The sequence below is a fragment of the Rattus rattus genome, chromosome 14 (genome assembly GCF_011064425.1).
Source record: "Rattus rattus isolate New Zealand chromosome 14, Rrattus_CSIRO_v1, whole genome shotgun sequence".
NCBI classification, from domain to species: Eukaryota; Metazoa; Chordata; class Mammalia; order Rodentia; family Muridae; genus Rattus; species Rattus rattus.
Genome location: NC_046167.1, coordinates 41950046 through 41976880, shown reverse-complemented (window position 1 = coordinate 41976880; position 26835 = coordinate 41950046). Strand labels below are relative to the sequence as shown.

At 42.6% G+C, this 26835-nt stretch overlaps 3 protein-coding genes across 3 annotated transcripts; 2 read left to right on the top strand and 1 right to left on the bottom strand.

The window, feature by feature from the left end:
• Nucleotides 1–272: 272 nt before the first annotated feature.
• LOC116883587 (histone H3.1-like) lies at nt 273–24877 on the top strand. Its single transcript, XM_032884768.1, has 3 exons — nt 273–614; nt 21916–21929; nt 24516–24877. Exons 1-3 carry the CDS (start codon nt 286–288, stop codon nt 24827–24829), a joined length of 657 nt encoding a protein of 218 aa, XP_032740659.1. The 5' UTR covers nt 273–285; the 3' UTR covers nt 24830–24877.
• On the bottom strand, nt 5501–5883 carry LOC116883897 (histone H2A type 1-H-like). The gene is made up of 2 exons (XM_032885165.1): nt 5847–5883; nt 5501–5761 (listed from the first exon to the last, which is right to left on the bottom strand). Exons 1-2 carry the CDS (start codon nt 5881–5883, stop codon nt 5526–5528), a joined length of 273 nt encoding a protein of 90 aa, XP_032741056.1. The 3' UTR covers nt 5501–5525.
• LOC116883560 (histone H2B type 1-M-like) lies at nt 5942–7732 on the top strand. Its single transcript, XM_032884741.1, has 3 exons — nt 5942–6342; nt 7247–7356; nt 7631–7732. Exons 1-3 carry the CDS (start codon nt 5966–5968, stop codon nt 7702–7704), a joined length of 561 nt encoding a protein of 186 aa, XP_032740632.1. The 5' UTR covers nt 5942–5965; the 3' UTR covers nt 7705–7732.
• Nucleotides 24878–26835: the final 1958 nt, after the last annotated feature.

Genomic DNA, 26835 nt, shown 5'->3' with positions numbered 1-26835 from the left:
ATCTTTCCATATAATCTAAAACAGGAAAAAATGTAGGAAAAGTGCTTTTAATAAACATTACATTGATCTCCCCGATTATTCAGCGAGATTTCCTTTTCAATGAGGAAATTGCACACTTGCTTAAACACAAACCCTCATCAGACTCAGAAAACAAAAGAACTCACCAGCCAATTATGTTGTTCCTGCAACTATTTTGACCAATCAGAATCCAGCCGCCTGTATAAATGTGGCCGTGAAGCTTTTTCTTTTTTCCTTTCACTTTCCTGTGGGAGGTGAAGAGTTACTATGGCTCGTACTAAGCAGACCGCTCGCAAGTCCACCGGTGGCAAGGCCCCGCGCAAGCAACTGGCCACCAAGGCCGCTCGCAAGAGCGCTCCAGCCACCGGCGGCGTTAAGAAGCCCCACCGCTACCGTCCTGGCACCGTGGCTCTGCGTGAGATCCGGCGCTACCAAAAGTCGACCGAGCTGCTGATCCGCAAGCTGCCTTTCCAGCGCTTGGTACGTGAAATCGCTCAGGACTTCAAGACCGACCTGCGTTTCCAGAGCTCGGCGGTCATGGCCCTGCAGGAGGCCTGTGAGGCTTACCTTGTGGGTCTGTTTGAGGACACCAACCTGTGCGCCATCCACGCCAAGCGTGTGACCATCATGCCCAAGGATATCCAGCTTGCCCGCCGCATTCGAGGGGAGAGAGCATAAGTTGTCTCGTGTTTTTCCAAAGGCTCTTTTCAGAGCCACCTATACGTACACAAAAGAGTTATATTACTTTTACACGAATTGGAGCTCTTCCCTTGGTACAAAGCCAGTTTGTAACCAAATTTTTTAAGTTTTGCTAAAGAAAATAACAGGTCACATGGTATTACAAATACAGCAAATTCTCTTCACAATCTCTCATGTATTTGTGTTAGAGAATGGTGCCTACCCTCAAAGTTGCTTCTAATCCCCCAAATGCACTAAATTTTTTTTGCCTAAATCCACGGATTGTGTTTTGTAATTAGCATGGCAGCCATTTTAAGGTGCATGGAGTCCAAAATCCCAGGCATGGGCAAACCTTTAAGGTTTTAATATGACTAAATTCATGATCTCCGCATTCTTTTACACATTACCAGGCAATGACTCACCTGCTTATGGGTGTTTGTTCTATGCATGACTGCACCACCTGTATACCTGATGCTCTGAGAGGCCAGAATAAGGGGTTAGGTCCTCTGTCCCTGGCATTCTAGAGGGCTGTGAGCTACAAAATGGGTGTATGGAAATCTGAGGTCTTACAGAATTGCTGCAAGCATTGTAACATACAGTCCCAAGAATAGACTTCTGGTGTTCAGAATCCACTTAGATAAAAGGTTTGAATGGGTGGAGAAACAGTAAGAAAACCCATAACAACCCAAGTGCTACAACCAGCTTTCTGTGGCCTGTGAGGGCTATCTTTAAATGTGCACAATTCTAACATCCCATTTCCTTATCAAAGCATTCATCTTTTTGTGGCCAGTGACCTATGTACCATAACTGCTGCTGTGCAAGAGTGAAACTTCTAGTCCCTAGCGATCATGTGTCTTTCTATAACGACAGCACAACAGAGGCTGAGATACATTCAGAGACAAATAGCTAACTTTAGAGTCCTTTGGCTCAGGATTGGAATCGGAGACTTCAACTGAAGTTATAAGGTGGAAAACGGTGAGGCCTATGTCGACCTCTAGCCACACATACACAAACTGTATCATAGGCCCACACATTAGCACAGTCACCACACACAAGGGCAAAGTAAAAATTCTAGGTAGAATAATATAGTGCTTTCTATTGGAATTAATCCCTAAAATAATCTTTCAGGGGAGGTAACCTTCTGGAAAGGAAGGTGAAGATTTTGGAAGAAAGGCCCATGTGTCTACTGCAGATGTAGAGTCTGTCTTTGGATTCAGGCTAAGACCATCTGTTGACAGACTGACAGGAGTACATTCTTTCCTTCCACAGAGACACTAGTACTCACTCCAGAAGGACTCACACAGCTTTTGTTTAGCTTTTGTTTTTCAGGTTTGTACTGACCACTCCTCAGTATCGGCCATCTCACAGGTTTAACCTTTCAGTTAGAATTACATAAAACATTTTTCACAGTCAGTGGGCAGGTATAGCTATACGCTCATTTGTACATGAATATTCTGTTTCTGACAGTATTCCATGTGACGGGACTGTCACAATTGTGTGGTCATCTTCTAAATAAACTTTATAAACCCTAGCACACCTTATCTCCTATGTAAGAACTGAGCTTTTGCTTTAGTAACAACATATAAAAATTGCTACTCGGTGATGGATGCCACACTCTCAGCCTATCCTAATGGGTACCCAGTAAGTAATGTTATTTAAGACAAGAATCAGTAAGAAGTTGAATTGCTCAGTGATGAATCTAGTATATTTGGAGTTTTGTTTCTACAGGAAATCTGGAAGTTAAAAGAACCATCACATAAAGGGACTAAGTCTCATACAAACAAAGATCTGGAATTCAACAGTATATCAGAAATATTTAAAACTAAGGGAAGGGGCTATCTCTTATAACTTTTCCTTACTGTCAGTATCAAATTTCCTACTTTGCTTTGTTCATCTTAGTCATGAATCTACACTTACAGGCCTTCTCTGCTGGATCCCCATACTATCCTGTAATAATAATTCCCTTTAAGTCTCAGAGCGGATGCTCCTTTCATAGATTTTATTCTCTTAAACGACCATGCTCCCTGCTCCCCTAAGTCCATATACTTTCTCATCCTGTGTTATTTGCCCGCTTGTGTACTCTTCACTGGGTTTTTTCTTTAGCTTGGATGCTCTACTTATGGCATCTAAATGTGAAATTAATTTTCGGAACGAATAGTTAGAATTTAAGGGGATAAAGTAATAGAAATTGTGCTTGAACTTCCTGAGACAGCAAAACCATGAGGTGTTACGGATTCCTTTCCAAAACCCAGGTTTCATATACACTCATTTGGGCAACAACAAGGGTACTTTACACACACACACACACACACACACACACACACACACACACACGTTCTCCAATGGCCTTTGGCTTTTCAGAAGAAATTGAACTGTTTCAGAACATGGACTGTCCACTTAGTACTCTTAGGATTGGGATGGCAGCATTCAATATCGCTGTTATTATTGCAGTCTCATCTAGGGCACACCTCTGTATTCATAGCTGCTCAGGGATTCCTTTTTTTCTTTTCTCTTTGAGATGGAGTTCTCACTGTACAGCCCCCACTGGCCTGGAATTAAGAGATCTGCCTAATTTTGTGCCCTAACCACTGGGATTAGAGATGTAGGGCAGGCATGCACAGCAATGTTATTAACCATTTATGAGTCACTAACTTAACAGCAAGGTACAACAACTAACTACAAGTATTCTTAAAAGGAAAATAAAGCTAGAAACACAGTTTTCAAGATTTTTATTAAAATATATACCCACACGAAACAGGAATCCTCTCACAGACTAGATATTTCAAACTCAGCAATCCCACTGCCTCAAACAGCAGTGATGGTATTTACAGGTATGAATTACCTAGAGCAACACTATCGTATGTAGGCATACTAGGTACACAAAATGTAAGCTGTTTCTCAGGGTTAGGGTTAGTCATCACCCTTCCCCTGCTTTTTAATTCCAGTTCCATTTTATTTCCATGATGAGTCATAAACAGAGAAAGAGCTAATTAGAAGTAGTCAAAAACAGACCTAGGCTAATATTGCTTTCTTTATAAAAAATCTTTTATCAGTCACACCTATTGTGAGGGTAGGGTACACTTGTATGAAAGCCAGAGGACAACTTGTGGGACCAATTCTCTCCATGTGGGCTCAGGCTTTAACTCAAGTGTTCAGGATAACTGTTTTAATGCCTCCGGGCTCCGTACTAGGCCACTAGCTGAATTTTAATAAAACACCTAATGAAGACTTCAGAAAACCGTTTAGTTACAATGCTCCAGAAACAAAAGGCAGCAAAGTACAAAATAGTACTGAGGCCACCTTCGGCAAGACTCAACCTTGCAGAAACTACACTGGTACCACACAGAGGACTGATGAGGCATTCTAATCAGTGTTCCATTTGGCATAGCTTGTGGCCTAAGTAAGGTACTTGTCCTGCAAGCCTATAAACTGAAACCGAACAGAGACTGGGGTAGCGCCAAGAACTATGCTTCTGACTTCTAGAAAAGCTCGGTAATTCAATAAAACTGTTGTAGTCTTGTACTCACAAATCCAAGTGTCACTTTTTTTATTAGGGTACAAAATGTGGCTCAAAAAGAGCCATTTTCAAGATCAAAAACTCAGGTGACAGCAGATGCTGGCGAGGATGCGGACAAAGAGGAACACTCCTCCATTGTTGGTGGGATTGCAGACTGGTACAACCATTCTGGAAATCAGTCTGGAGGTTCCTCAGAAAATTGGACATTGAACTACCTGAGGATCCAACTATACCTCTCTTGGGCATATACCCAAAACATGCTCCAACATATAAAAAAGACACGTGCTCCACTATGTTCATAGCAGCCTTATTTATAATAGCCAGAAGCTGGAAAGAACCCAGATGCCCTTCAACAGTGGAACGGATACAGAAAATGTGGTTCATATACACAATGGAATATTACTCAGCTATCAAAAACAATGCCTTTATGAAATTCATAGACAAATGGTTGGAACTGGAAAATATCATCCTGAGTGAGGTAACCCAATCACAGAAAAACACACATGGTATGCACTCATTGATAAGTGGCTATTAGCCCAAATGCTTGAATTACCCTAGATGCATAGAACACATGAAACTCAAGACAGATGATCAAAATGTGAATGCTTCACTCCTTTAAAAGGGGAACAAGAATACCCTTGGCAGGGAATAAAGAGGCAAAGATTAAAACAGACACAGAAGGAACACCTATTCAGAGCCTGCCCCACATGTGGCCCATACATATACAGCCACCCAATTAGACAAGATGGATGAAGCAAAGAAGTGCAGGCTGACAGGAGCCGGATGTAGATCTCTCCTGAGAGACACAGCCAGAATACAGCAAATACAGAGGCGAATGCCAGCATCAAACCACTCAACTGAGAATAGGACCCCGTTGAAGGAATCAGAGAAAGAACTGGAAGAGCTTGAAGGGGCTCGAGACCCCCATATGTACAACAATGCCAAGCAACCAGAGCTTCCAGGGACTAAGCCACTACCTAAAAGACTATACATGGACTGACCCTGGACTCTGACCTCATAGGTAGCAATGAATATCCTAGTAAGATCACCAGTGGAAGGGAAGCCCTTGGTCCTGCTAAGACTGAACCCCAGTGAACGTGATTGTTGTGGGGAGGACAGCAATTGGGGGAGGATGGGGAGGAGAACACCCATATAGAAGCGGAGGGGAAAGGGTTAGGGGGATTTGGACCAGAAACCGGGAAAGGGAATAACACTCGAAATGTAAATAAAGAAATACTCAAGTTAATAAAAAAATAAATAAGTAAATAAAAAAGAGAGCCATTTTCCTAAGAACTTTCCGAAAACATGCTGTTCATTTGGCCTTGTGGTGGCTCTCGGTCTTCTTGGGCAGCAGCACCGCCTGGATATTGGGCAGGACGCTGTCCTGAGCGATGGTCACGCGGCCCAGCAGCTTGTTGAGCGCCTCGTCGTTGCGGATTGCCAGGGGCAAGTGGCGCGGGATAATGTGCATCTTCTTGTCCCTCGCCGCATTGCCCGCCAGCTCCAGGATCTCGGCCCTCGGGAATTCCAGCACGGCCGCGGTCTTGGCTCAGCGTCTAGTATCCTGTAACCAATAGAAGCACAACTTTGGCGCATCTGCATTCTGATTGGATAAAGATAATTTTAAACTTACCAATAAGCAGGCGTCCTCCTTTCCACTCGATTTGCATAAAAGCGTGTCTATAAGGTCTTCCCTTACTTCCCGTCCTACAGTCAGACTTTTTTTGTTATCACTAGGTACCGAGATATAACATGCCTGAGCCTACGAAGTCCGTCCCCGCCCCGAAGAAGGGCTCCAAGAAGGCCGTGACTAAGGCGCAGAAGAAGGACGGCAAGAAGCGCAAGCGCAGCCGCAAGGAGAGCTACTCGGTGTACGTGTACAAGGTGCTGAAGCAAGTGCACCCGGACACGGGCATCTCTTCCAAGGCCATGGGCATCATGAACTCGTTCGTGAACGACATCTTCGAGCGCATCGCGGGCGAGGCGTCGCGCCTGGCGCATTACAACAAGCGCTCGACCATCACGTCCCGGGAGATCCAGACGGCCGTGCGCCTGCTGCTGCCCGGAGAGCTGGCCAAGCACGCCGTGTCCGAGGGCACCAAGGCGGTCACCAAGTACACCAGCTCCAAGTGAGCGCGCAGATTTCTCTCCCAACCCAAAGGCTCTTTTTAGAGCCACTAAGTAGTTCTTTTAAAAGGGCTCGTACTGTATGTTCCACAAGTAAAAGAGAAACTTCCCGAACATCTCCGGCCTCATTAGCATTTTAAGTCTACTTTTTGCTGCTCATATTTCTAGAAATAATATACTTGTCTGTTTTGGGGCTATTTTAATAATCTCAAACTGGAAGATCACAATAATGTATTTGTAGAAGTGACCTGAGTGTCATGTCACAAGGCAACCATACCTTTTTTAGCTTACTCTTGGCCTTTTAGTTTTCTTGGCACCAGCTCTCTTTTGCTGCCTAGTGTGGAATTACCACAATCACCTAGTCTGTCCTCACATTTTGTATCTTCCTCATTTTCCGTCCCTGGGATTACAGTCCTTTGCAGACAGGTTTGGCTTTCCAAGCCCCTTGTTTTTTCAATGGGCTTGCAAGGTACCCCTAAATTATTTGTCTAAATTATTGTTTTAAAATTGTCTTTGATGTGACCTAATTCTTTGCACTTAAGCATTTATTGGTATGGCATTTCAAAATGAACTATAGAAGAAAAACAACCTCAAAAGGTTTTAATGTCATTGCCAAATTTATTATAATTTTGTGATTCTACCTACAAGTAGTGTTTTGTTTGTTTCTTAATCATACTAGGTAAAGGTATGTTCATTCAAGCATAGTAGAAATGTCAAGAAAATGAAAATTATCTCTAATACCCATCAGTAGGATAGTAAATGGAATAGAGTGGCAATAAAATAGTCACAGAAAGATAAGTAATTTAATATTGTCCTATTTTGCTTTGTATTGCTGTTGTAAACACTGACGAAAAGCAACTTGAGGAGGAAAAGGTTCATTTGGCTTACAAACCCTTTCTGATTTAGTTCATCACTGAAGAAAGGGCAGGAATCAAGCAGGAGCAGAGGCCGAAAACCAACTCAAGTTCATATGGTCTTCTTCCAACTGCCAGGACAACCCTACCCAGGGGATCCACGTAAGTTTGGTTCAACCTCATCAACCATTATTTGAAAAAATGCCACATACAATTATCTACAGGTCAATCTAATAAATATGTTTTCTCAATTGAGGGTCCCTCCCTCTTCTATCTGAAGAGTTTAGCTTCTGTCAATTAGAGAAACACTAACCAGCACAAATATCAATAAAATATTAGTACACAGCTGTTCAAAATGAATTTAAGCTATTGTAGAGTAAGATCTTAATATGCCTTTCTAACCATTTTCTTTGATTATTATCTCTGATTTTTATAGTATCTCGTGGAACAAATTCTATTGTCTTCCCTCTTTTAAAGTTGAGGAAATTAAATGAAAATGGACTGCACTGAAGTCACAAATTATATATCCAGTCTTGTGTGAATGCAGAGACCCAGCTATGAACTATTTTCCAAAATTATTACATAAACCTTGAAAAGAAGATATGTAATACATTATAAAATGAAAATTTGCATATTCCATCAAATTGCAATAAAATTTCTTTCATTAATTTTACTTTCTATTTTAAGAGTGACAGTTTGCTTTGTACCCAGACTTGCTTGGAATTCACAAGAGTCCTCCTTCCTCAGCCTGCTACATGCTATCATAGGCACTCCTCATAACAGGTTTGAAAGAGTCAGTTTATTAAGTATATAGCAAATCAAAAGCAAAAAGAAAATAGTGACAGAAGAAATCAACTAAGGAAGGATTGTTGAGTCAATCAGCTGGATTTTATGGAATACCTAGCAGAACAGTGTCTCTTCCTGGAAAACTTTAAAAAACAGATAGCAACTTACATCAAATCAGTTGCTTACCACATAAAGCAGGAAACAAATGGGGAAGGGGCAGTCAGCTGGAGTTTCCTGTTGAGCTTTCTCTCTGTGGCTGAGTTTCCCACAGCTGGAGTGCTTCTCTCTCTCTCTCTCTCTCTCTCTCTCTCTCTCTCTCTCTCTCTCTCTCTCTCTCTCTCTTCTTTTTTTAATGGCACTTTTTTTTTTTTAAATCATGGGATAAGCAAATGTTCTTATTCTTGGGCTGTATTCTGTTCCATTCCTTCCATGCAACATTAGGAGAGCCAACTAATCCTTACACAAAGGGCCTTGTAAGAGACTGATTCTTTTTCTTTTTTTCTTTTTTTTGGGGGTTGGGGGCTGGGGCTGGGGGTGGAGGTTGGAAGGTGGAGGATGTTCAAGACAGGGTTTCTCTGTGTAGTCCTGTCTTAGAACTCACTATGTAGATCAGGTCAGCCTGGAGTTCAGAGATCTGATTGCCTCTGCCTCCCAAGTGGTGGGATTAAAGGAGTGTGTTTGCCACCACCCCACCTATAAGAGACTTTGAGACTATCATACTTGGGTCAGAACTGGTTAGGGAGTAGTACAACAATCCTGACTCTCAGATAAAGCTTTTTGGTGAATTCAAATATGGCAATTTACCTATATAATGCACAGAATACTCTCGTCGTTCAATGATTACGTCAATGACATGAACTAATGATAGATTGACAAGAGAAAGTGTTTACATTCATTACATGAAGGAAAAATGAAGGCCACTAACTTCGGAGATCTGGAAATTTATATTCCTCAGTGGAGGAGGGAGACAGGCACACAATGGAGGATGAATTAGATGTTTGTAGTGCTCTCAGGATACTCATGATGCAGTTGCTTCTGGGTGGTTTGTCTTTGGAAATTGAAGGGAAATTCAGATCAAGTACCTCCATGAATTTGTTCTTTCCAAAACACCCTCAGTTTTCAGATATTAAATATATAAAAAAGGTGGTTATTTCCACTGGTGAGAGAGAAACAGTAAAGGATTCACCAATAAACTTCCTCAGAAATGCTGAGTTGCCCTCTATCCTGCCTCATGAGGAAGCTCTTTGGTGTAGGGAGCAAAGGAAGTCCCTGAATGAGGGCAGTTGTGAGTGCATGCCCATGTCAAGGAAGGGCATTAGACTCTCAGACTCATGAAAGAACGGCAGAGCTCTTCACCTCTAGGGTGAGGCTCAGAGGCACAGCAAAACCTGCTTGTCTGGTTCATGTATGGATGTCAATAGTGTGTGTTGAACATGTCCACATTAACTCTCCTCCCCCTGTATCACTTCTTGAAGTTTGCTCTCCTATCTCCTATGAGTGAAACCTATTTTCTTGATTGAGCTGTATGACATAATCCCTGCCTCCTTGTTCATGTATGTAGAGATGCTTATAATAACCCCACCTCCTTGTCCAGATGCATGAAACATCCTGCCTCTCATTCAACTCTACATAAGAAACAAGCTGAGCATGTAGATGCGGTGTCTGCAGCCTGGAGACCAATCCATGCAGTCTCAGCTTTCTAGCCTTGAGGCTTTTACTTCCTCACATGTCCAATCACCACCAAGTCCTGGGAGGCCACGTTATAGCCTTTGGACTTTGCTTTGTAGGTATTTTTCAGTTTGTATAATTTTCCTAATTTGTTGGCCTAATTTGGGTGTGTGTGTGTGTGTGTGTGTGTGTGTGTGTGTGTGTGTGTGTGTGTCCTTGTAAGTACTAATGCCAAAGGCTACATTAAAGTTTAATTCTAGGGTAAGTCACCTGGAAACAGGGAGGAACTCAAATATAGACACATGGCTTTCAACAAGACAGACTTTCCATCCAGGTGATTTGGAAGTGGGTTTCCTAAACCACTCTCATTTCTCCTGAATATCCAGTGCCACATTCAGAGGTTCACAATTTCTCAGGCTTAATTTCTCAATTGACTCAGGAAATCCAGGAAAATTGATGGACTTTTTAATTATACTTTATACATCATAAAGTATTCTGGCTACTGTTTTAAACATTACCTGTCCTTTCCAGGTTTGGAAGAGATGTGTCCTGAGATTGGCGGTCAGGTGCCCTTTAATAACTTTCACAGCACAGGAAGTAGGATACAGTAGGGATCAAGCAGCAGCTGGAAGAACAAAGAGAAAAGCTTACATTTATAGCTTTTAGATGAGAAGAGTCTCTGAGCATAGCAGATTATTAAATTCCTAAGTAAAATATATATGTGACCATAATTTAGAAAGCTCTGTTGTGGCATATCCACCAGAGAAGACTGTTCTGACACAGGTTTAATCCAATAGAAAGTTTGGATTAGCCAGAAAGCCTTTATTAGCCAGCTGGCAACTACACAGGGTATTCAGGATCCAGGTGCAGCACTGAGCCTTTCTCAGCATAAACTTTTAATCACCAAAGCATATCGTAAGTTGACATAGTTCAGTTAGCAAGAGCAGTTAGCCAGAGGCAGAAGTATGGAAGACAAAAGGCAACATTAATATATTTAAAGACTTTCCCAAGACTACAGATCTTGATGGATTATTGTCACAGACCACCACAGTCAGATATGGGGGTCCCTGGAATGAGAGTCCTTGAAGGCTAAGTGGGTAAAATTTCAGCGGTGATGAACAAAAACAAACACAGAGGCAGTTTGAATCTGAGTGTATTCTGTAGCTTTCAAGCAAAGATTTTTATATAATGAAACAGGTGTTAAAATTCTTAGACGATGTGTTTAGTGAAGCAATCACAGCTAGGACAGATAACATCATTGTTGTTTGACACAGTAAAGCACAAAAATCATCCAAGACTAATGGCATATTTCAAAGAACAGGTTAATAAATTTTTATGGCCAGTTATTGTTAAACCTAATACCTATTTTTTGTGAATCTTCAACGTTTAAATTTAAACTATTTCAATTCTTTTTTATTCAAGGCTTTCTTTACCATACACCAAAGCCCACCTTCGATGACAAACATATAGCCATATGAAATTTTATTGTTGGGAATGTTTTTATCATAATACTATTCTGTAACTTTGTAAATGATTTATGAAGTAAAGCATTGGTTTTCCTGGAGATAAGGCCATGGCTATAAGGTCCCCATCTCAAGGGATGGTTTCTTATCCATTTTTCTCGCTTAAAATCTCAGCCTAGGCCATCAGAAACATCTTGCCAATATGGAAAGGGAATAGAAGATAGAACAGATAAATTGCCATGAGAACTACGGCCCAATATTTTGTTCTGGCCAAGAGTTACACAACCGGCTCCAGGATTCCTTCTTCCTTTGAAGTTTCTGCCCCAGTCTGTGGAACTTGTCACACAGAGTCTACTGGGATTGGTGTGACAGATTATGTCTTTCATTTTCATTTTACCAAGTTCTGCTGTCTACGTGATGAGTTTTATGGCCTGAATGGTACTTCTGTCATGGATTCAGCTGCGTTAAGGTCTAAGGTCCTACTAAAGTCTGTTGTAACTCATCCTATTGCACCACCCTACCTTGGGGCTATTAATTGCCAGGAATTTAGCAACTTAGAGAAGAAACTAGATAGAATATTATGAAGATTAATCACATTAGTGATTAACTCTGAGTCACCATTAATGCAAAGGACATGAAATAAAAACAATTCCTGGTTGTAATATTTAATCTCAGTCAGGAGTTCCTATCCTGCCTTGATCATTTAGTTCCCAGATAAAAGATACACAACTTTTTAGTTATAATAAGCCTTTAATACACTAGAACTGGACATATTTCTATCCTCTAAACTATCAGTGCCTACTTTCCTATCAATAACCCCGAGGTATAACTTGCTGCGTTCCATCTGGGCAGCTCTTAACTCCAGTTGGCCAGTTCTCATGGCCATCCTTCCATGACTCACCTAACTCATGCCATTCTCTCCTCTCTCCACCTTCTCTTCCTCCTCTTAGTCCTGCCTCAGGCCCGGAGCCTGGAAACCAAAACTCGACCTATGTCTCTTCTGCCCAGCTATAGTCTGTTGGCATCTATATTCAACCCATATTTTAAATTAAGGAGCAAGGTCACATAGCATCACTTTGTGCACATGAGGATTCTTTCCTCCCTGAGACAATCCCTGCAGTATTTAGCACTGCAATACATAAAGACAGACCAAACCTCAAACTTCCCCACTTGGAGTCAACTAAACCAAGGACAAGTACAAATTTGAATTCTCTATCTATTTTATGCTCCCTGTGTCTTCTCTCTGTTCTGTCTTAACGTCAATGTGAATGGTAATGAGTCTGAATCTGTGCCTGACTGAAATGAAGGCTATCTTGTTACTACTGTCCCTCTGTCTTCTGTCTCTGTGTGTCTTGTTTTGTGAGCTGTGTGTGTGTGTGTGTGTGTGTGTGTGTGTGTGTGAGAGAGAGAGAGAGAAAGAGAGAGACAGACAGACAGACAGACAGACAGAGACAGAGAGACAGAGAGAGAGAGCAAGGATGATGTTTGTCTCTGACAAAGGACTTCTCTCTGCATTTATTGAACACAACAGAAAATATTATATGGCCTTTAGAGCAGCAGTTCTCAACCTATGGATTGTAACCCCCTGGGAATTGAATATCAGATATCCTTCATATCAGATATTTTAATTATGATTCATAACAGTAGAAAAATTACAGTTATGAAGTAGCAATGAAATAATGTTATATTGGGGCTCACCACAACATGTATTAAAGGACCACAGCATTAAGCAGATTGAGAACCACTGGTTTAGAGACATCTTTGACAGAGTTTTACAGGGAATTATGTCACAGGATCCAACTGATACCAACTGAACCAGACAACAAACATTATTGTTTATAAGCCAATATCCATAAATGTTACTGTCAATTTGGACGGTAGATTTTAGAAAGTTGCTTCCAAACTTCTGTGTTTGCTGCTTCCAGCAAATGATTAACATGCATTATTTGGGCCAGGAGCATGGAAGACAGGTTGTAAAAGTTGATTACATGAGAAACTCAAGACAGGTTTGAATGTTATAGTGTTCTTTTAAATGCAAGTTAAATAAACAGTCTAGGTTAACAGTCTCAAAAGGGATCTCAAGGAGTATTGTTAACTCTGGCTTTGAGATCCAACATCAGTTCCAGTCTCTTAGGATGTAAGAGATAGTTTCAGAATATTATATGACCACAGAATAGAAGAGGTGGTTATTTTGGGATTTGGTTAACAACACAGACTCGCTGTTTAGCTGCTTTTTCTAGTCTGCAGCTCCCATCCTGAATCGTCTCATTTCGCTGCAAATTTAGATGGGACAGAATGGGCTCAGGAAAAACAGACAGCTTTGCTATTTAACAAAACTAAAAAATATATTAAGGTACCTTGTATAGAGTTTATCTGCTACATATTGTTAAGAGCAGGAAGTGATGGGAAATGTGATAGGGCAAAGAATGTATACTATTGATGCCGCACAGGTCTGCTTCCTGCAGCCTCGTGGACTCAGAGAATCAAGGGGCAGAATAAGAAAGAAAAGGGTGTTGTTAACAGGAAGTCAAAGTGTTTGAAGGTGACAGGATATGGCCTTTTAAAAATTATCTTTTGTTATGGGTTTTTGGCTACCTGTGTGCCTGAAAGCATACCACATGTATGCCTTTCGCCCAGATAGGCCAAAAAATAGCATCAAATCCCCTGAAACTATAGCTACAGACACCTGTGTGAACTGCCACATGGGTGTTGCATGTAGAAAAAATGAAGCAGGTAAGCAAGAGACTGTCTCAACACAATGAGAGTGCTTTATTAGAATAGTGAACAACATATATATATGCATATACATATATATGCATATATATACATATATATATGTTATGTGTTATGTTTCTTTAGAAAGCCCTGACTATACAAGTGCCTAGCTGATTGCAGTTCAGATCAATTTATAAAGAGAGAATTCTGGGGGCAGCTAACCCTGAAGGCACAGGATGAGCAATAAGGAGGATGTGCTGCTCAAAGTTTGTTCTCAGTGTGGAGTAGTGGTGCTGCTCTTTGACATGTCAGTTCTCATCTGTCAACAAAGGGAGCAGATCTATCTCGATGAATAAAAGAGATGATTTATTGTAGCTGCAAAACTTGGCTTTTTAGAGATTTTCTTCAAATTCAGCTAACTGTGTGTGTGGCATTTTCACTTTTTGAGAACATAAAGGAAATGGAGCTTTAGAAACAGTCAATTGTTAACCTCCTGCCCCATCCCCACTCCTACCTCCAGGGACTTCTGATCTTTTTCTATCCCAAGGTAGTCCATACAAGTAAGAATACCTCATATAAGACAGAAAAAAAGACTGCCTCTCTACCACACAGTCTTGAAAACAAACTTACTGCTCTAGCATCCTTTCTAGGAAATAAGTGGCTAGAAAGACCGGCTTGTCTGATAAGAGATCATTAGACTCTGCTCCCAGAGAAGTCCTGTCTTATGCCTAGAGAAAGGAAACTCCATACTGAGAAGCAGAAGTCTGAACTGAAAGCCCAGGCTGGGTTTCCCATTAGTCCATACCCATATCATCCGTGTCTAACTCCATTACTGTTGGATTGCCATTACTCAAAATTCAGAGGGAAAAAAAAGATCATTTTTGTCTTTGTCTTTGAATGTTTGCTATGGAAGGCTGTATGTCGCATATAAGTTTAATACAATTGCCCTAGAGCTGCATCCCAAGTCTTTTTTTAAATTGTTTTATTAATGAGAACAAGAAACTTGATAGGAAACCTTAGCTTCCCAGTAATAGGCCCGGGGAAAGCCAAAGCTAAACACATTAGCAAGAAGGCCTATATGAAACAACACCTTGCACATGGCAGGGCAGCTGAACAAACTGACTTTCTCTGAGCTCTCATCTATGCTAAAATTGGAAGTGTGCTGTTTCAGAAATAATTTGCCTTCCTGTGAAAAATCACTCTAGACACTGAGGATTAATAAAAGTAAAGGCTCTTTAAGGCTAATTCTCAATGCTGAGCTGTCCTTGAGAAGATTTCATTAACTTATAATGAATTTCACAAGTGCTGCCATTCTAAAATCTCTTTGGGTCCCAACCCCAGGTTACATGTTGAGCAATTTAAATGAAGACAAGTCTGCATTTCTGGTCCCTTAGGCTGATGCCAGATATATACAGCAAAGATATTATGAGAATTATTTTAAGTACACCACTGTTGGTCCCACTCCCGCCCCCCAACAGTTGTTACCTGGGGTCATCTTGCCCACCTGGCAGAATTATGCTTTTCTCTAGAAGTGAACATGGCTTTGTGGAAGACCAGGACTTAATGGATGTTGTGACTCTGCCCGGGCCCCCTGGAGCTGCCTCTTAAGGGCCTGTTCTTTGGTATGGAAATGGTCCCAAAGGCTGTTGTAAATCACTGGTGTCTCTGTTGTTATGGAAACAGAGCCTAAGGGACAGTCAATCCCCGTGAAGAGTTACCTCCTAGCTTCCTAATTTTTGCTTATTTTGTGTCCTAGTTAGTACACTACCTTTTGGGGGCGTATTTGGGAGGCAATGCTCCCTTAGTTAAATTAACTACCTTGTGTGACTTAACGTCTCCTAAACAAATCTCTTATTAACAGATCCTTTCTAACACCATTTCTATTCCTTCGAATCTCTTCTACATCAGTATAGCAACCATAAGATCAAAAGAGAACAGCTCAAAGATATTCACTGAGAGCCAGCACTTAAGCTATACATGCAGAAGAATCAGCACATGGTGAAAGGTCCTTCCCAAGCAGGAGAATCTTACTCAAGTACCGGGATGACGAGAACCCAAGAACTCACAAGCAGCCGGTCTTGATGCAATCAGGCAAGGGAAACCAGAGCTCTGGGGATGACACAAAAGACACAGAGGAGTCGACCCCGAACTCAATTTCGGGGCTCATTTTATAGAGAAAATCACTCAGGCAGGAAGCAGTAGGCACGTAACAATTTTATTGCCTTGCTCAAATTGGCACACTCTATCTAAACACAAGTTTAGTCAACTTATCTAAGTAAACCATTTTCCTGTTCTTGTCTTTCTCAGAATTACTGAACCAGCCCTAATCTGGGCCAGATGGATTTGTGGTTAGCCTATTTCTTGGAATAGGAGGCCATGTACCCAGGAGTAGGTCTCTGAGTGCTTGTAGTGGAGTTAACTAAAAATTTTTATTCTTACAATGGCTACCTCAAGGACAGCTGGCAGTGTTTTGACATTGGTGATTGAGAGATAGAATTTTAAATTAGCCCAAAACTCAACAACAGGACCAGACTCAGGAAGACAGATTGTTAAAAATGCAAGAGAACCACTTTGCTTATAACCCGGTGTGAGTAACTGTATTTGTTCTGCCCCTGTGATGTTTATTTAAGCCCCTACTGTCCCTTCCAGCCATAGCGTCCTGCAGAGAGCATTCCAGAAAAACCGCGGCCCAACCCAACCAGAGGTGTTTCAAATGCAGATGCTTCATCAATTCTGACAAACTTTTAAAAATAATGAGGACCTGAAGACCGACCCTTCTCTTGATTTAGTAGCTCTGTTCCCAGAACCAGGGGGCCGTAAAACCTTTTGGCGTCCCCTTATCTCCTAGAGCCATAAAACAATCCTGTAACTTGTGGTACATTCCCCTTTGACATCCCCCCCATCCCCTGGGGCTCACAGCCTCTGCCTTTAAATACTCTTTCTCCCAGCCTCTCGGGTGGAACTCCACTGCCCCTGTGTGGGATATGAGTCTCGACCCCAGTGCACTGGTTCCTATCGATAAACCTCATGTGATTACAGCAAGGATGGTCTTGTGTGAGTTCTTGGGGGTGTCGCGTCATCCCGAGACTTGAGTGAGGGTCTCCCTGCTCTGGGGATCTTTCAGTAATGACAATTTGTTTTTGAAAAGACCTCCGGAGAGGACCTTTCCCTCAGGAGGAGACCCCCAAGCGCCCAATGACCGAACCGAGGCCACTCGGATGCAATCAGCAAGAGGGTTTATTGGAAAACACAGGTACCTGCGGGCACACAGTCTCTTCGGAGGACTTGCGCGCCCAGCAGCTCCAGCATGGGGCTTTTATAGGGATTGGGGAAGCAGAAGCGGGCGTACAGAAGCAGATGCATAGTTACGGGGATTGGTGGATTCAAACGAGGCACATAGACATGTTCACATATGATTGGCTATTTCACATGATGAGGTAATAAGGTATAGCTACACACATTGGCAGGTTTGGGGCGTCCTGGATGTCGGGGACTGGGGGCTTATCTCTTCCTGCCAGGTGGCCTGTGAGTCAGATCAGGTACTCCTGGTCTGTTCTGCATTCCTTTCCTTTTATGGTCTGTTAGTTCTAGCGGCAGGGCGGGGCTGCCTGGGCTTGCTTTTCACAGTGTTTAGTCCTGAGTCTGAATTTAAAACTTATTCTTTTAACTTCATATTTTTAAACCTTAAATCTGTATAATTTTCCTTTCAGTTTTGACAAACAGTAAATAAAGATATAGCCATTTTGTCTCAAAGAAAACCCATCAGTAAATCCTTTCTAACATCAGTCCTAGTCAAGCTCTGCCTCAGCACTGTCTGTTTCTGCAGGAACTGTGTAGCTTGGAATAATCATCAGTATTGGCTGTGACATTTAAGAGGAGGGAAGATACCAATGATTTCTTGCCATCTCCATACTGGAAATCTCTGATTAATTAATGAAATAATACTATATGATTTATAAAAAACTTACCAGAAATCACAGTGCTTAAAACATTTTTTGTTTTTTGGTGAAGGTTGTAGGGATGATTCAGCAATCAAAAACACTTGTTCTTTCAGAGGACTAGGGTTCAGTTTCCAGTATCTTTATGTGGCTCACGACCATCCATTCATTACTCCAGGGTCAGATAATCTAACATCCTCTTCTGACCTGTTTGAAATATATAATAGGTACTTGTGACACTGAGGGAGCCTGGGGACCAATGAAGGACCCTAGTTCTTACTGAAGTGTAAGACCTATTAAGAGGTTTGGCCTGCTAGAAAGTAGGTAGGTTATGGACTTCCTGTGAAGGACCCTAAGGGCTTTCACAAGCCTTACACCCACCGCCTCAGGTCAAGATTAGGCCAAGTACCAGCTTCCTGCCTTGGATCAAGGCTAGGCCAAGTTCCATTCTCCACCTGTAGTTCTCGGGAGGACCAGGGACTTACTTGAAAAACTGCAGAATGTACTGACTTGATAGTCACCTGACCCTCTGGTCCTAGATAGAGTTCGAATGCATGTCATATGCTTGCTAGTCAATAGATTCAAAGGTCAATACGCTCAGCCAGTAAGTTTAAACTGTAACTTTGCTGATGTAACCTGTACCCCTAAAATGTATAAAAACCAACTAGTTATAGCCATTCAGGGTCACCTTCTAGTCACTTGCCACGGGGGACTGATTGAAGGTCGACCCCAGCATGCCGGAAAATAACTCCATTTGAGACATGAGTGTCTCACTTGGGGGGTCTCTGGGTAGTTAAGACTCACTTTGAGCCTTACACCAGCATGAGCTTTAATATGCAGCCATAGGTAACCATAGATCCTGTTAGCATTCTGTCTAAGCTCTGCCCCACAGTTACCTGGCAATAGCCAGGTGTGCCTGACTCACTATAAAAGGGGCTGCCTGTCCCCCACCCCCAGCTCTCTTCCTGTCTTACCAGCTTCCCCCTTTGTCCCTTCTCTCCCCATTCTCTATTTTTCTATTTCTCTCCTTCTCTCCTCTCCTCTTCCTCCTCTTCCTCCTTCCTCCTTCTTCCCTCTTCCTCCTCCTCCTCCTCCTCCTCCTCCTCCTCCTCTTCTTCTTCTTCTTCTTCTTCTTCCTTCTCTCTCTCTCTCTCTCTCTCTCTCTCTCTCTCTCTCTCTCTCTCCCTCCCTCCCTCCCTCTCTCTCTCTCTCTCTCTCTCTCTCTCTCTCTCTCTCTCTCTCTCCTTCCTCCTCTTCCAGGCCCTGAATAAACTCTATTCTATACTATAGAGTATAGTATAGTGGCTGATCCCTTCCCCTATATCTCACTACACCTCCATAGAACATATCCCTCCCTCTCTTTATCTTTTTAGAAACACATCAGGTCCCTTCTGCCAAAGGTAAGAAAAATGACTCCTTTTGGCCTTGGGAGCCAGTTTGACAAGTTCCTGAGAAAAGTTGGTTTTTATCTAACCAATAAAATCCTCTTTAGGTTGGGCTCATTATGAGGTATATGGACAAGCTATTGGAATTTTAAGTAATGGAGATTTTTTGAAAATCATAATGGAGATTATGATTTTTTTCATATATACACTAATATATTTTTAAGTGCCTTGAGTTATAATTTTCTTAGTTCTGTTACTATAAAAAAAAATTCAAGAAATGGCTACTTCATTGAATATGGAATTTGGAGCAACTAAAGCTACATTTTGGGGGTCACAGTCATTCATATTTGGCTCCTTAATAAAGAATCTCTTCCCCACTGTGATGAAAAGTTGTTTTTTGGTCAAAAATACCAATTCTCCCAGTTAAAATATTTAAATTTGAGAGTATGGTCAGAAATACATACTTTATACTAGGAAAAGATTTCATTAACATGTTTTGATTAAATGTATGAGCTTTCTCAAAATATATCTTAAATAGTTGAGATGGAATATTAAGTGCACATCATCACTTTTTAATTTTTTTCCACACCAGTTTAAACTGTTTCACTGTAGGGTCCCTCTGCCAAGAAACATTGATTAAAGAATAGAATTTTCCTCGGTGTTACTGGTGATACTCAGCCTAGGACTGTCAAGAGAATTAAAATATAATTTTTTAAATTTAAGTTGTTAATAATAGGTTTTCTGCAAATGCAATATGGGCCAGATTAGATGGAACTAAAAAATAAAGACAGGTTTATTAAACATAGTTCCCAAGCAGGTTCACAGAATCCAAGGAAGAGGGCCAGGGAAATCATGCACCCAGGCCAAGGCATGACTTATAGGTCTTAGGTGAGGGATGATGACTGTCAGCTGGAACTGGGATTGTGCCCTTATTTGATCAAAAGCTGAGCCCCAACACAGGCATACTTAAGTAGGTGACAGTTTAGCCCTAAGTCTTCTCCCTGCACACAGGACTGAGGGAAAGAAAGCAGAAAACACAAGCAGGCTTCCCTACCAAACATCTTTGGTTATAGGGACGCTGATTCAGATGAGCTACTTCCTGTTGAAGAGAGATGGCCTGGGGTGGGAGAGTCAGGAGTCAGTGAACCCATGCTCAATCAGTTCCTGAAAAAAAAGTGATGATGCAAAGTGCTAGGAGAAAAAATAGACAGAAGATCACTACCAGCCCTATGAGCAGGGCTAGCCATGTGAAGACTGACAAAAGGAGTGGAGCAGGATGTGTCCTGCCTGTATTTGCTTCAGACAATTTGTGGAGCTCAATATAGTTTCTAACAGACCATATACATTGATAGAGTAACAGCAATCTTCTCCCAAGTACATGCAGGTGCTCCTTTGTCTGCTGTGGCAAGGTCCAATGCCCTCACATTTTACATGAGCACCTGGACCCCAAAAGTGATCTGACACTGGAGGGAGACCAATGACACCATTGAGTTGTTGATGACCCTTGAGAAACAGTCAGACACCCCTTTGATCCCAACCACCAAATATCCCATGGTGCCTGCTTCTGAGAAAGAATAAGGCCATCATCCATCTCTTCCCTATGTGGCTACTTTGCCAAAGAATTTGTTTCTTTCCTCCATCTGGTACTGAGGTTTGTAGGAGGATATCAGAAAGAGGATGTGACCCCATGGGTCTGGAGGAACTGGCACCTGAATCAATCCCGGAATTAGCCAGAGCCACTGGGTCCGTTGAGGTGCCCCTGGCATTGAATTATGTCCACTTCTGCTGGGAGATGGTGGACCCTAAGACCCTGGCTGTAAGGACACCAGGGCACAACAGGAGTGCCCTTGTGGGTGAGGAAACCCATTTCCTTCCATAGGACAGAGTGGCTATGACCTATTATTATTAGAAAAGCATACTTCAAATCAGTGTAGATGTTACCATGTTATTCTTTGGCAATATGGAACACCCTGGGTAGAGTCTTTTTGTGAAGAGGTTGCCATTGGGAGGAAGTTTGCCTCAACCAGTTCAGCTGAGGTGACATAAGTTAACTGGGGGGTTCCTGAGTTATCTAAAAGAGAACTTCCACAAAAAGAATGAGTTGTGAGTTTGTGAGAGGGTCTAGGAGGCCAGGTCAGGGTGAATGTAGGGGCTCCATTCCTCTAGGAGTAAGAAGTGGAATAGGAAGAGAAGGGAACAGGAAGGGTGACCAGGTTTAAAGCAGGTCTATAGGCCAGGGTGACCTGGGAGTTTTCAGGGGATCAGAGAGGTGTTGGGGGGAGTATAAAGTAATAGGCTGGAGAAGTGTGATCTTGAGGGCCTCATGGGAGAATCAGCTATCACTGCTAGGGCCCGCAGAAATGGCTGCCACCTGGACACAGTAGGGTCCAATTGCTTACACGGAAAAGCTCAATGGGAGGACATGACAGGTTGGGCCAGGACACCAATTGCTACCCCCTCCCCCAGACTCTCATCTACAAAGAGGTAGTAGGGCCAAGAAGACTCTGAAAGAACTATATAGGTACATGAGTGAGAGTCCCTTTGGGGGTTTCCTTGGCCACTTGGTATAGTGGCTTAGCCATAATAGCAAAGTTGGGGATTCAATGTTTGAAGAACCCCACGATGAAAGAATCTAATCCACCATAGTTGGGGGCTGTGGGTCCCTCGGAGGCCCCACACAGTTGGAGATGAAGGTCTTAGAGTCCTGGCTAAGTTGAATGCCCAAGAATATTACTGCAGGAGAGCATAATTGAGCTTTAAAAGGAGATGCATTGTCTTAGGTTTTCTGCTCCTGTAAGCAAACAGCGTGACTGAAACACAAATTGAGGAGGAGAGGGTTTATTTGGTTTACACATCAAGATCATAATCAATCATTGGAGGAAGTCAAGATAGGAACTCAAGCAGGGCTGAGGGCAGGAGCTGATGTCGAGGCCATGGAGGGATGCTGCTTACTGGTTTGCTTCTCATGGGTTGCTCAGCCTGCTTTCTATAGAACCCAGGACCACCAGCCCAGAGATGACACCACCCACAATGAGCTGGGCCCTCCCCTACTGATCATTGAGAAAATGCCTTACAGCTAGATCTTATGGGGGCATTTTCTCAACTGAAGTCCCTTCCTCTCTGATGACTCTCACTTATGTCAAGTTAACACACCAAACCAGTTAATACAACTGCTCCTTGTCAACTTGACTCATAAACACACTATTAATCCAGAACTGTGGCTGAATCAAGGAGTGGGTATATTGGATCATAGTTCTCTTGCAATCCAGAAAATTGGTGAAATTTTCTTCAGCTTGCTACATAATTTCACAGGATTTATCAAAGTTTGAGACCATTTCTGCTGTGTCATCCACAGGAACTATAATGGTTTTAACATGCTTGGACCAGGGAGTGGCACTATTTAGAGGTGTGGCCTTGTTGGAGTAGGTGTGTCACTGTGGGCATGGGCTTAAGACCCTTATCCTAGCTGCCTGGAAGTCACTATTCTGCTACCAGCCTTCAGATGAAGATGTAGAACTCTCAGCAACCCCTGCACCATTCCTATCCGGATGCTGCCATGCTCCCGCCTTGATGATAATAGACTGAGCCTCTGAACCTAAAAGCCAGCCCCAATTAAATGTCGTCCTTATAAGACTTCCCTTGACCATGGTGTCTGTTCACAGCAGTAAAAGCCTAAGACAGGGGCCATATCGTCTACTAAGTGAGTCTGGACTACGTACTGCCTGGCTGGTGCATGAACGCATCCAAGCTGTGTGAGGGTGAGAGTGGAGGCCTGGATGGCATAAAAGTCGTGCCATGTTAATGACAGGCAAATGGACCAGAATGCCTTAACATCGGTGGGTGGGTTAGCAGAGAAGAAGCCTATTGGTTTTCCAGTCTGGGAGAGGTCTTAACTCGAACAACACCCTCACTCTGACTGCTTCCTGGAGAAGGCAGAAGGGAGCATAGGTTTGTTGGGACCCTGTATGAGAGGCTGCAGGGGAGTATCCAGTATCCAGGAGTAGTAGGCCAGTGTGTGGAAGGGGCCAGGATGTGGATTGCAGCATTGCAGAAGAGGCTAGAGGCAAAGGCAAGGACTGTGGAGGCAGATAAAGGGTTTACCATTAGGTGGAGCCTGTAAGAATAAGGAGGGGCAGGAGGAGAGGGGAAGAAAAAGACTGGTAAGGGGAGGAGGCTGACTGCTCATGGCCTTTGTCACAAAGGGGAAGACAGAAGGCATTGGTATAGGGAAGACTTTTCAGTAATCGGAGCAGGTGGATTTTGGGGAGGGAGAGGAGAGTTAGTTGGAAAAGGAGGAAGGCTTGGGTACTAAACAAAGCTCGCAGCGTTGTAGGAGGGGGAGAGATAGACAAGGCTTGGAGGAGCGGTGGAGGACCCAGTGGTTCAAGCGGGTCAGTAAAGGATGATGGTGGCTCGAGGTCTGAGACCCTGTATGTCTGGAGGTGCTGCAACCTTGGCCAATGAGACCTGAGCCATCGAGTGCTGGCTATAGAGAGACAGGAATTCAATTCCCCAAAAACGTGGACAAAAGGGAGTTCAGACCATTTGTTCCTACAGCAGCAGTAGTTTTCAGGATCACGAAAGATGTTATAGTCAGGTGTGTCCTCTAGTGACCATCCAGACTAGTATGCGTGTACTGAGGCCAGGCCAAAGAACAAAGGAAAGTCAGGCATTTTGGATTTGAAAATCGGAGACCGCCCCACTTTGGATACATTTTGCAGCAGGAACCCCAAGAGCGACTGAGGACAAAGCCTGGGTTGGTTACCAGAAACTTAGGCGAGGGTTAGCCAGGAATTTTCTCCAAGCATATGAGGTTGAGGAAAAGGAGGGTAGACTGGGTTTCCCAGCTTGTTGGTGCTAACAGGGTTCCAACCTGTGACGTCGATTTTAAAGTCTCTATGAACTCTTATGAACATTAAAATGGCCTCTTGAAAGTTTTAGCTAATGGAAATTATTTGAAATGTAATCACTGTAGAAAACGAGGTAATTCATAGCACGTTTTACATGTTAGGAAGTGCACTGACGACCAACGCGCCTTAGCAGCCGCCTGCAGCGTCCTCTGGAAGGAATAGGATAATGGGTTCTTAGGAGACCGCTTGGCGTTTTCTATCTTATACAACGTCAGTGTATTGTGCGCTAGATTATCCAAACTCTTAAATCATGGTGAGGAGCTAGTTCCCTTAGAAAGCACATACAGGAAAACAAGAGGCGCATTTATTTTTTTTAAGTCTTCCCTTCCCCCATGGCGGCGGGCGCAAATTCCCGCCTCCTCCTTGCAGGTTCTCATTTCGGTCCGCCCCTGCCGTATAAAACCGGGCGCCCAGGCTCCGTGTTAGCATAGCTGCTCTGGGCTCTTCAGAGTGCAGTCATGTCGGGCCGAGGCAAGGGCGGGAAGGGTCTGGGCAAAGGCGGCGCTAAGCGCCACCGCAAAGTTCTGCGCGACAATATCCAGGGCATCACCAAGCCCGCCATCCGCCGCCTGGCCCGGCGCGGAGGAGTGAAGCGCATCTCCGGCCTCATCTACGAGGAGACCCGCGGTGTGCTGAAGGTGTTCCTGGAGAACGTGATCCGCGACGCCGTCACCTACACGGAGCACGCCAAGCGCAAGACCGTCACCGCCATGGACGTAGTTTACGCGCTCAAGCGCCAGGGCCGTACTCTCTATGGCTTCGGTGGCTAAGGTGCTCAGAAGCAAACATCCCTAAAGGTCCTTTTCAGGGCCACTACATGTTTTACGAAGGAGGTAACGCTTGCTCAGACGTTGCTCATAATAAGTGAGGATTTAACTTCCATCAGAGCCATTCGTAGGAATGACAGTGCCTAGTAAGTTGTCCAATGAGGGCGAACCTATGTATGCACTTAATTTGCATGTGGGTTTTTGAGTCAGGAAAGCTGTACAGTCTTGCAAACTATTGAGTTCACTTTCTGTTCAGATGTTCTCATGGTTTTCTTTTTCTAGGCTTATTCTTAGGCACTTCTATTTGCTTACATTTACCATTATAGTAGTTACCCCTCACCCAAATTTATCCAGTCACCTTCCCGCAGCCTCTTAGGGTGCTTCCCTATCCTCCCAAGTCATTTCATACCTTGCCACACAGACCACTTATTAACACTCGGAATTTGTAGATTCAGTTATGTAGAATGAGGTTCTGGTTTTGTAAACTACATTGCTACCTCAGATGCAGTAAAAGTTCTGAATGACACTCTGCCACGTTTTGGGAACGAATTTGTGAATTGGGTTTTTTAATAAGCTATGAATAAAACTTCAAATAATTAAAAATTCACATAACACGCCCAAGAGTTATGTGAAGATACACTGTTAGAATATACACTCAGAACAGAAGGATTACTTTTTACACTTCGATAGAAATATCAATAGACAATTAGTTTAACTTGTGCAGTGCCTGCATTGAGTCTGTTCTACCATTTTCTTCATGTTATACTGTATCCTTATCTACATCTTTACATATTTACATTGGTTACATTCCACCCACATGTGGGGATTTTTTTTAAATTCTGAGATTGTGTATTTTGCTTAATATACATTTTAATTCCATGGATTTTTCTGCATGTTTTATTGCTTCATTTTTCTTCAGATCTGAGTAATATTCAAATATGTTTGTTTACAAATTTTTCATTATCCATTTCTCTGTAAATGGGTAACTAGGTTGGTTCCGATTCTTTGTTATTGTGAATAAAGCAGTAATTAACACTGAGGTAAAAAAAATACCTTAACAGTATGTATGGAGTTCTATGAGTATATGCTCAGGTATAAATTAGCTTTGCCATATTGGAGTTCTATTTTTAATTTTTTAAGCAATCTCCAAACTTTTCCACAGTGTATTGATTTGTACCCCACCCCCACCCCCACCCCCACCCCCACTAACAGTGAATCAGAATTTCCTTCCACATCCTGCCACCATTTGTTAATGGTTTTCATCCTAACTGAAGTGGTATCTCAAAGCAGCTTTAATGTGTATATCCAGATGTCTTGGGTTCTTGAGCACTTCAAAATAGTTACTGGCCATTTGCCTTTGTTTTGAGAACTATTGATTCAATTTATTTGCTGATTGGCAGCTTTATTTTTTTTTTTAGCATTCAATTCCTGAATTCTTTGTAAATCCTGGACATAGTCTCCAGTCCGAAATGTAGCTGGCACAGATTTGATCCCACTTTGTAGGTTGTCTGTTTGCTGTTGATTGTTTGCTTTGCAACAAAGAAACTTTATTTTCATGTTGTTCCATCTGTTGTAACTTGACCTTAGTTCCTCTGCTGTTTGTGTTTTATTTGAGAGTTTACCTACCATAATATCTTCAAGGGCATCCCTGCATGTTCTTCTAAAAGTTTAAATGTTTCAGAGCTTTGATCCATTTTGCACAAAGTTTTGCACAAGATGAAAGATACAAATTCAATTTCATTCTTCTACAGTTAAAAATCCAGCTTTACCAGAACTATTGAACAGGCTTTTCCTGAAGTATGCTTTTCCCACTATGTCATAAATTAGGTGGGAATAGTTTTGCCTTTTTATTTCTAGGCCCTCTATTCTATTCCACTGTCTATTCCATTGGACTGTGTACATGTCTATTTTTATGCCAGCACCAGGCTGTCTCTTATCACCATAGCTTGTGGTCAGGTGATGACTCCAGCATTCTTCCTACTCACTACAATTGCTTTGGATCTTTTTTG